Genomic DNA, 11,495 nt, shown 5'->3' with positions numbered 1-11,495 from the left:
GATAATATAATAATATATAATTAATTCTATATAATTATTTTATGTAATATTTTATATTTATATTATCAATAAATATATATTGTGTTTATAATCTATAATAATAAAAGCATAATATGCTAATTAGGACAGCCGAACGACCTTCTGGACATCATTCTGGATGTCCTTCTGGACGAAGCTGCTGTGGCAGGGGCCAAGGCAGAGGCGGTTAGGGGCAATCAGGCAGGCAGGCAGAGTGATTAGGGGGATCAGGCAGGCAGGCAAGGGGTTAGGGGCAATCAGGCAGGCAGGCGACTAGTTAGGGTCAATGAGGCAGGCAGGCGAGTGGTTAGGGGCGATCAGGCAGGCAGGCAGGAGAGTGGTTAGGAGCCAGCAGTCCCAGATTGTGAGAGGGATGTCCGACTGCCAGTTTAGGCCCTGCGGGATCGGGCCTAAACTGGCAGTCAGACATCCCCGAGGGGTCCCGGATTGCAAGGGGGTGCAGGCCAGGCTGAGGGATGCCACCCACCATGCACAAATTTCATGCACTGGGCCTCTAGTATAATAATAAACTCACTGGGCTATTAAGTTTAGTAGAGATAGTACTTATATTACTATCTTATATGCAGAAATTGTGGGTAGAAGAAACTTGCCCAACAGTAGAATGGAATGGAACCCAGTATTCTGACTCCAGTCTGAGTTCTCTGCCATAGTCTCACATAACTATTCACAAGCAGCTTCCCTCTGGTTAAGAAAGGTACCTCCCTTCAGTCAATAACAACTGCTATCAAAACAGTTTCGTTCATATTACTGTGAGATCTTTTGCTTGTCTTAGCATCTGATTTCTTCCCTCTCCCCACCCAAACACTAACTAGCATTTGTGAGGCAGGAAGGTGGACAAATTTGTCATGCTCCTCAGAGTACAGAGAGAATATATTCATCCAGTGTTCCTAGTCAATAAAAATGTCTTTGCTTCTGTTCAAAGTCCTATTCTGATCCATCACCTATCTGTGACTATCCATACACAACCCTTAGGACAGTGCCTTTGGGCTTGGGAACATTGGGCTGAAATCTACAGAAATTAAAGGATTAATGTTAGTTAATATAGTCATTATTTATTGAGAGCCTACTCTGTACTAAGTCCTGTTCTAAATCCTAAGAATAAATAGAACAGTGAAGAAGACAGACAAATACCATGATCTCTAGGAGTTTGTATGTTAGTGCAGGGCTTGGCCAGCTTTTTCTGTAAAGGGCCAGATAGTAAAAATACCTTCAACATGGAGGGCCAGATGGTTTCTGGTACAACTACACAACTCTGCAGTTGTGTTAAGAAAGCAGCCATACACAACATATAAATGAATGAGTGTAGCTGTGTTCAATAAAACTTTATTTTAAAAAAGAGATGGCAGTTCGAATTTGACCTCGAGATCATAGTTTACTGAGCCCTCTCCTTTCCCAGACCTTGTGAGAAAATTGATTACCAGGATATTTTCCTTGAATGACCAACCATTGGCAAATTTTAAAAAATATATATTTTATTGATTTTTTACAGAGAGGAAGGGAGAAGGATAGTTAGAAACATCGATGAGAGAGAAACATCGATCAGCTGCCTCCTGCACACCCCCTACTGGGTATTGCCCACAACCAAGGCACATGCCCTTGACCGGAATTGAACCTGGGACCCTTGAGTCCGCAGGCCGACGCTCTATCCACTGAGCCAAACTGGTTAGGGCACCATTGGCAAATTTATTCTACTGCCATTTCAGTTAGGCCAAGGCTAAATGTTTATTTGACTAGTCTCTCATTAAATTAAAAAGATCCAGTGGTTCAATTTTTAAAGCTGACCTTACAAATCTATTTCTGCCTAGAGATTCATTCTTATCAATGAAACTATTCCTGAACTGTCTTAAATTTGTAACTGTACAATTGAAGTCCGAACAACAGGTGTGAGAGTTCATGAATTCTGAGGAGCAAATGATAAAATGAGATTAGACATGCAGGAAATCTATTAGGAGAAATGTCTGTAAGGGAAAATTGAGAAGACGTGAGAGTTGTAGGAGTACCTTCTGCCTAGGATGCAGGTCTAGCCACAGTGAAGAGGAGAGAGAAGGAAGGGAGACTGCGTGGAAATCTTAGTCTGCAGGACAGTTGTGGGAAAGTTTAACGAGGCTGATGGAGGGCCCTTTGTCAGGGTCGTGTCAGTGGAGTCTCCCAGATCCCAGGAGCAGGTCTGACCAAGTGTTGCTGCCACATATCACTGGCTGGAAGTGGCCACTGGAAATTGTGGCCTCTGCACCCACACAGTGATGGATTTCAGAGCACAGCATCTAGAACCATGGTCAGTTACACACCCCATAGTAGAAAGGTGTATTTTTATGACTGCAAGGAAAGACTCTGTAGCTAATTCATTCAAGGATAAGTTAGGAAAGAAATGGCTTAGAAACGCTTGCCATATTAACTCACTTAAACTCACTGAGGATAAGAACTGCTTCTACAAAACACCTATTAAAATATCTTGCATCAAGGGGGTACTTAAAATATATCTTTGTAAGTTTGATTAAATTCCATTTCTAACACTATGGGTCCCATACAATTCATTGGAAATTGGAGGAAACTCACGCTCCATATCTAAGGAACTTCTCTATAGTTACACAGCCAGCAAGGACAGCACTGGCCCTGGGATTGAGTGAGAGGATGTGCAGTCACATGGCAACATGGCAATAACAGGGGAACCATCAGCAGCAGCAGAGAAGCAGCAGCAGCAGCATCTGTGTCACTTATGGCAAACACTCAATGGCTACTATTAGGTTTACTTTACCTTTGCTTTATCTGATTTCCATACAACTCTCTGCTTAAAGTCATTTAGTGCCACCACCTTAGCGAGGGAAAGGAATCTAGACTCTGATGCTGAACTTCCTGGGTTCAAATATTCGCTCTGACATTTACCACTTTTTTCTTCTGGGTCAAGTTTCTTCACCACCCTGGGTTTCAGTTTCTACATCTTTTTAAAAATATATACATTTATTGACTTTAGAGAGGAAGAGAGAGGAGGAGAGAGATAGAAATATCAATGATGAGAGATAATCATTGATTGGCTGTCTCCTGCATGCCCCTTACTGAGGATTAAGCATGTGCCCTGACTGGGAATCGAACCCTGACCTCTTGGTTCCATAGGTCTATGCTCAACCACTGAGTCATGCTGGCTGGGCCCAGTTTCTACATCTTTAAACAAGAGATAGTAATAGTACCTACCTCACAGAATTAAAAAAAATATATATATTAAATAGGTAATATATATGTAAAGTTTCTTAGAACAGAGTTCAGTGCAGGTTATCAGAGGTGAAATTTAATGTAGTTTATCTATTATTGTCCCTCTAATCAACACTGGCCTGAGGAAGAAGTCAGAAATAGACTCTCACTACAGGAAGGTCATGAATAATGTTTGAAAGGAACACCTTCCTATTGCACATTTGGAAAGAGGAACTGGAAGGAGAGGAGATGTTGGTACAAACTGATAACAGAGTGAGAAAAACGCTGCAAGCTGGAATACAGAGGAAGAAATGGGCTGGGGTTGGTTCCCAATTCTCACCCCCAAGGCCAGCAGCGTTACTTAAATGTGCTCATTATCTGTCTCCTTTCTGATCTTGATGCTTAGAGTATTGAGCACAAGAGTATTTTTAAATGCCATTGCGGTAAAACCATGGCTTTAACACCTTTTGCTAAGGTCAAGCCCAGAAGGTGAGCAGAGGACTGGGAAGCAATGTTACTTATCTCTAGAACATCATCCCGTGAAAGCTAGGGCACTAAAATAGATTGCGAAATAACTGAGGACCTGAAGTCAGTTTAGGGAAAGCAGCACTCACCAACCATGAAACAATATAGGATGAATATGGGAGCCAAAACCAGGAACACACCTAGATAGCACAAAAAGGCTTTACTGGTTTATAAGTGCTCACTATAAAAGAATAGAGTGAGGATAAAAATAAAACATAATTTGTACATGGGAAATTGGTTTGTGTAACATAAAATGCTCTATCCATATAAATTATTATCATTTCTCTTTAAATATCAGCAATGCAATGCCATTAACACAAATGAAATAAAATAGAAATAAGGTTGCATCTTACTTTTAAATTTATATTGCTAAAATAATTAAACAAGGAGGCAGTTAGGCTGAGGTGGCTGTAATGCTCTGAAACCTACATAAGCAAACCAAAACCTAAGCCAGAATCAATGCACTTGAATCCAAGAAAATGAAACTTAGGAACAACCAATCACAAACAGCCAGCAAGGATTTCCCAAATAAGGCAACTACTTAAGCTACAGCCAACCAAATTACTTCCTCATCTTCTCTATTAAAACTTTTCCCTTAGTTCCCTGGTAGGCACTGCCCAATCCTAACCAATGTTTGCTCACATAAACTCGTGATAATTTTAATGTGTCTCAGTTTACCTTTTAACAGTATTATCTCAGCTTTGATTCCAGAAATTAACTATATTGGTTTTCAGAATGGTAGCTGAAACAGCTATTTTCATGGTACTAAGCAGATAAAGAGATTATAATTGAGTCACCAAAAATGACATTTTCACTAAACTGTAAAAATAGGTTTGTGACAGTGATGATTAAAGGATACTTTACTGATTTGTACAATAGATATGTATGATTGTACATTAATAAGTATGTCATTGCCCATGGTAGGATAATATATACATACATATGTATGTTCATGCATATGTGTACATATGGAGAAAGAGTTTTAATCGATTCCTCATTATAAAATCATGCTGAATAATAATAATAAAAAAACACTACACATTCCTGATTAGTTCATTTGGGGTTTTCCTTCCAATCCACTGTGCTACAAAACCTCTGCAGGTGCCACTATGGCTAAGAACTACTAGACAATGCAAGGCAGATAAAGAATGTACATAAATGGTACCAATTGGACCCAAGTGGTTATTTTGTTTGACATATATCCTAACACAGTTGGTAGCTGCAGTGTTTATTTGAATGGAAATGCTGATTAAGTCCTCTGCCAGTCCTGTTTTTACAAACACATACAAAGCTAAATATACAACCCTCATCTAATCAAAAGAAACATGCATAGCATGTCAGGCAGTCCTTGTTGTTATTACCAAACCAACAAAAATGTATATGTTTCCCCAGTCCCAGTGTGTAATGAGCTCTGTGTTTATGGAGTAAGCTAACGGGGGGAAAAAAATCTTCCTGGTTAAGAGTTTGTGGACTGGCCTAGGGGTTGTACCTGCGTCTCCACATCTGTCAGCTTTCTGGTCTGCTCTGCGGTCTGCGAGAGGAGGCTGGTTCCTATCTCGAGCATGGTGGCCGTGTGGTTCTGAACTGCATTCTGCTGTATCTGGGCCATTTCCGACTTCATATTTTCCACCACGTAATTCTCAATCTGCAAGAGATAAAGGACAAAATATACTACATTATAAGCAAAGCCTCTCAGTCGGAGCATGTAATATTTACAATGACAAAACGAGACACAGCTGGCAAATTAGCCATCTGGCAGGGCTCCTCTGCATCTCTGGGAGTTGGGGAACTGGAGCAGAGCACACAGGAATCCAGTTGTTAACAAACTGCTAATAGACTGATACATGTATGTAATCATCACAAGCATAACGAACATTTGCACTTGAGTAGTGCTTTCTTATTTTCGACATCATCTCCTTTAACCCTTGGAGCAAAGATGTGAGAGTTAGGCACAGATGGCCTTGTTGTTCTTTTTATTTTATAGCTGAGAAAACAGAATAAGAGAAGGTGAATTGAGCCCAAGGTCACTCAACAAGAATGCAGCAGGGTTAGCATTAGACAACTTAAGTCAGAGTCTTGGTTCCCTGGTCTTTCCATTACACCATATTGACCACTCATCTCAGAAAAATTTAGCCTCCTCCTTCCATTTCTATAATGAAAAATAAAGATGGTGCTGAGTTATGGGAATGGAATGACAGATGCTCCAAACACAAGCTTTTAAAAAAATGTTAAAGTATAGGCAGCCAAATATGTAATGAGCTGCAGAACCTCAGAGCTAGGTAAAACTATTCTCATTGCGCCTTTGCAAGCTAAAATTAAAAAAGGCCCTGAAATAGCCAATAAAGCTTCATTTGGCATTCTCGCTTTGGGTTATATTTAGTCCTATTATGGTGCCATCTTTGAAGAATACTATGGTTATAAAATAAATGGTATACCATGGGGGCCAAGAAGAATTACTATGTGACTTACTACGTGGGAGTCTGGTAGGCATCTGGGAGAATACAGCTAAGCATATGCACTGCTCAGAAATACAGAAGAAGCCTGCACCTCCCTGTCAGAGCACTTAATTCTCCCCCACCACTGTGTGGTGACTACATTTTATTACCCAATTACACATATGGGGAAACTGCATCCCAGAGAAGTCAGGTCCAAGGCCACACACCACAAAAACAGCCAGACTTGGATTTGAGTGCTGAAGTCCTTAACTTTCATACCAACACTTTTAACCACTTGATAGCTCTGCCAAGTCGTGCTTCACAAGCTGGGTTCCAAATCATTAACAGCTACGTGACTTTTACTGACTTAGTGATCCATAATGCATCCGCTATTTTATAATCCACAGTGACATTACTGTCCTGTATTAAATACAGTCTAAAACTAAATTCCCCTTTGTGAAACTTTGGCAGTTTACTTTCTAACACCATCTCTTGCTTATTTCTCTTTATTAAATATGAATGAATCTGCCTCAAGCTAAAGAAAATGAAAAGTTAGGACCAAACTCATATTGCTTTTAATCAATTCCTTTATTCTTGGTCAATATAAGGTAATTTTCCTTCATCTTTTATTCCCAAATTAGAAGTGGGGGTGAGAATTCAACCTACAAAAAGCTTTATAAAACAAATAAAAAATAGATTAAAGTAAATATCTGGAAATCATCTTAACAAAAGGTAAGGTCTCTAAGCCAAATCTTGGCTTTATTCCACTTGAACTAACACATTTAAACAATGGAAGGGTAGAGTTAAGGAGGGTAGATCAGAGTATCAGCCATCTGATGTTTTGGATGCTGCATTGCATGTTTCCCCTTTTCCTAATTAGATTCCTTAAATTTCTTTTGGGAAATGATCTTTTCCACCTTCACAACAAACGCTTCAGGTGGAATTGTATCCCCCTAGATTCGGGAGTAGGTACATGTTTGAGCCTGAAAACCAGAATGTTCTGCTCTTACTTAGAGAAAGTGAATAGTTCATGAATAGAAAAAGATTCTAAACAAGGCCACTAAGTCTGAGTTCTGCAATTTTGTCCAACTATTTCACAAAACAAATTTTTTACCTCTATGCTTAGTAAGCTGGTAACATATATGCCTGAGACTTCAATCACAAAACCAGAGCAAGCCTAAGAATAAGGCCAACTCAGAAAGACAGACAGACAGACTGATAGGTAATGTAGACAGAAAGATATATTTTTAAAAAAATATTTTTTAATCCTCACCTGAGGATATGTTTTTATTGATTTTAGAGAGAGGGGAGGAGGGAGAAAGAGAGACAGAGAGAGAGGAAGGGAGAGAGAGCGTTTGTTTGTTAATCCTCACCCAAGGATATTTTCCATTGATATTTTGTTTTTATTGATTTTAGAGAGAGGGGAGGAGGGAGAGAGAGAGACAGAGAGAGAGGAAGGGAGAGAGAGCACGTGAAAGAGAGTGAGAGAGAGAGAGACATATGTGAGAGAGTAACATCAATTGGTTGCCTCCCTTATGCTCCTGACTTGGGATCAAACCCACAACCTAGGAATGTGACCTGACTGACCAGGAATCAAACCAACAATCTTTTTGTGTTTGCGATGATGCTTTAACCAACTGAGCCACCTGGCCAGGGCTAGAAGTATATCTTTAGAGCACCTTGATCCAGTCATGTTTTTAGCCAGATCCACCCTTGGGCATTCATTTGTAAACTGTATGATCTAATAATCTTCCCTTGAGCAGCCCACTTTTTTTTCCCTCCAGTCATTAATTTAGATTTCTAACACAACCAGAAGAGTCTTAATAAATACTTTTGATAGCTTTTAGTAAAGGAAGCTTCAGACAGGCAAACATTAGCAGCATTTTCTTTGCTTGTCCAGGGAATTTGGGACTGTATATGAACGTGTTTATTCTCAAATAGGGCAGGTAAATCTCCATCAAGGAGATAACTATCATTTATAGCTGATACTTATCAATTGTCTACTCTGTGGCAGGCACTGAGCTAAGTGTTTTTTTTAATTAAAGCATAGACTCATTATAGATGAGATTATTGAAGCTTAGAAAATTCACAATTTGCTCAAGAAGAAACAAGAACTCAACTGCCAGTGCCAACCCATGTTCTTACCCTTTAACCTATTCAGCTTGGCACTGCTTAATTTTTCTACATATTTTATTATGTAGCTCCTAAACCTTGTATGTTCATAAAAAAAAACACATGGAGAGTGTTTTAAAAATGCAGGTAAAGGTGCAACACATCAGAACTCTGAATCAGAATTTTCAAGGGTATGTTACTAGGAAACTATATGTTTTCAAATGCTTCCAACTGTGATTCTGTTTCAGGCAAAGAGCAGTGATTCTGAAGGTGTGGTCCAAAGAATAACTGCCTGTGTGAGAACTATTTGGGAATAGTCTGCCATGAGATAAAAAACGTGTCAGAATGCAAATTAGTGCCACTAAGTTCGCTTATACAATATAAGTATGTGTATATAGATAGTGGAGCAAGACTTTCTCAGTGAAGAAAGAGATACTCTAACACTTTAATATATATTCTGGTGCAAGCTTCTTAACATTGTTCGTAACATTTCCTTGAGTGTCAGTAATTTATACCATCAATTTTTTTCTGATATGTCAGATTCCCTGCTTATGAAGACATGTCAAATAACAACTTCGTTTCCCATGTAGATTTCTCTCCTGAGAAAGAAGTCACTAATTAGTGAGCTCTGATACAATCTGCTTGATAATTACACATCAATTTTTAGTGCAGTTGGTTAGTGGGCATCAGTTTCAGAGCTTGACTTACTTTGGGTGCAATAATAATCATGTTTCCCAGACTCCATAGAGGAGGACACCTCCAGCATAGGTCGATCCTACCTATGATAGACTCATCTATCTATCTATCTATCTATCTATCTATCTATCTATCATCTATCTATCTATCTATCTATCTATCTATCTATCTATCATCTATCTATCTAGTATTATTGTGCTTTCCTAAACTGTAAAAGTTAATACCAGCAAAGCCAAATGACTGCTTTATGTCTGCATTCATCACAAAAAATCTCCCAATTCTGCTGGCTCTGTTGTAGAAATAAAGTAGATCTCGAACCTACACTAAAATTATCATTTGGGCCGCCATGATGAGTAACATGAATATAATTCTAGTTAATCACTGTTTAATCAATGGAGCTGCTTTCTTTAGGAGTAACTGCCTTTTAATGTGTAAGGTAATGGCATCTTAAGTAGCAAAACCCAGATGTAGTTGATTTAAAGGCTGAGGAGAGAGACAGAAGTCAAATATACAATGTGTGATTAATAAGAAGGACCACTTTCATCTTATCTCTAAACATTCCTCTGTAGATGTATAACTATGAAATCCATCTTGATGTGCCATATCAGCTGGGTTCAGGAAGGTTTTGCAACAAATGTGCTTGTCTTCATGTATTACCTGCTGGTTTTTAAAATGTTTGCAGAATATGATGGCTACGTCAAGGTTCAATATTTTATAAATATGTAGGATGTGCATTTTAAGCTTAGAGGTTGCTGAGCACAAGAGTTGATGGGTCATAAAGTAGGAAACTCCCAATCTGAATCATATAATTATTTGACTGTACGGCCACTCTCAGTGTTTGACTCCAGAGTTTTATAAGTATTGCCCAAAATACTTATCAGTAGTATGCAGGATGCAATTTGAAATGAGATAATGAACACTAAATGATGATTTTTTTAAAGTAAGGAAATAAGGTTACATTCCTAAAGTGATTAAGTGTTTACAAAGAGCTTTCATACACATTAACTTAATTCTTACACCAACCTTATAGGGAGAGTATTGACACCATTTCATGGTTTAAGAAATGGATGCTTAGAGACCTTAGGTGAATTGATAGAGGTGAAAGAAAGGACTCAAATCCATCGTCTGATGTTCCACTAACCCCAGAACTATGGGAAATGCTCTGTCGATGGATTGGTTGGCTGGTTGATTGACTGATTGATTGGTTAATTTCATATTTTAGCTAGCTCATTGAGAATTCATTTACTTATTCCTTTGAGAAAACATGCATCATTACAGGATGATTACTTCACTCTACTTGACCATGTAGGAGGCTAAGTTAATTTGAGGTGAGGTGAGAGGCTCTAGGGCCAGGTATATGAAATTTACTTTGCCAGCATTTTTAATACAATGGTCCTCCCATCAGTTCCTACCTTTTTTCTTAGTATGTAGTTTATAACATGTTTGTTTACTTCTGCCCATTCTATTTCTACAAACCATTGTAAAATATAACAAAGGAATAACAACAACCTAGCCTGGTTCTGCACGTGTAGCTCATTGACTCCGTATAACAATCTAGGCACTGTATTCATTTTCCTCGTTTCACTGATAAGAAAACAGGCTAAAGGAAGTTAAATAAATTGTCTATGATCACACAGTGAGTCCGTGGAAGAGCTGGTATGTTGTTTTGAAGGTACCAGTAGCTAGATGGCCTCACAGGCTGTACTCCATTTTAAAGTATAGTCACCCATCATGTACAAGCACACTACCACCAACATCACAGACAAATTCTGGTAACACGATATTCATGCAGGGAATACATAAAATACAGGACTGATGTGATAAAACTTGTTCAAAGATATAATTTCTCAGTTTTTTATTTAACACGTTAAGCGCCCAGTCACTGGTGACTGACACTATACTTTCCGTCAGGTAGACAAAACAGGCTGAGTGCTTAATGTGTTAATCATATATTCTGATTGATAGCTATACTATCTTGGGAAATGGTACAGGTGATGTGAAAGAAAATATATAGTCAACTATATTACAAATAGCATTATTAATTAGAAAATAATATTTTAAGACATCAAGATTATCACCCATTTGTAGCTCATTCATATATTGCTTGCCCATGTCTTTTACCTACCATCTAATAGAGAATGAATGCTACCATTTTCTTTTATAAGAAGGTTTTAGAAGAACTCTTACTGGGCCCTCAAAATTTTGCTGCTTCATGTTCATGAGAACCAAAATCTGTGTGAGATTATGACATGTCTTTTCATGTGAAATGCATTCTCTATCACTTCACTTCAAGAGATCACTTCAAGGGATCTCTTAAATGAGAGCATATCTTAAAGCACAAAGAATAGAATTTCTCCATGTAATTCTTATTAAAAGAACATTTTAAGCCCTATAAAAATTGACAAAGGCATTGTTCACTTAAAATATGTTGTAGATTAAGTGGACTCTCAATGAATGCTGGTGCATATGGTATTACTCAGTTATGGCAAAACAGCCATGAAA

At 38.4% G+C, this 11,495-nt stretch overlaps 1 protein-coding gene across 6 annotated transcripts in view; it reads right to left on the bottom strand.

Annotated features, from left to right (window-relative positions):
• Nucleotides 1-11,495, bottom strand: part of ANGPT1 (angiopoietin 1) — a 242,976-nt gene that overhangs the window by 94,152 nt on the left and 137,329 nt on the right. For all 6 annotated transcript variants that reach the window (XM_014541985.1, XM_005869066.2, XM_014541986.1 and 3 more), the window contains exon 2: nucleotides 5,240-5,395. In XM_014541985.1, the coding sequence (XP_014397471.1) occupies nucleotides 5,240-5,395 (156 nt within the window). The remainder of the gene's footprint in view (nucleotides 1-5,239; nucleotides 5,396-11,495) is intronic.

The sequence above is a fragment of the Myotis brandtii genome, unplaced genomic scaffold, assembly GCF_000412655.1.
Source record: "Myotis brandtii unplaced genomic scaffold, ASM41265v1 scaffold285, whole genome shotgun sequence".
NCBI lineage: Eukaryota > Metazoa > Chordata > Mammalia > Chiroptera > Vespertilionidae > Myotis > Myotis brandtii.
This window is presented reverse-complemented; position numbering and strand designations above follow the sequence as displayed.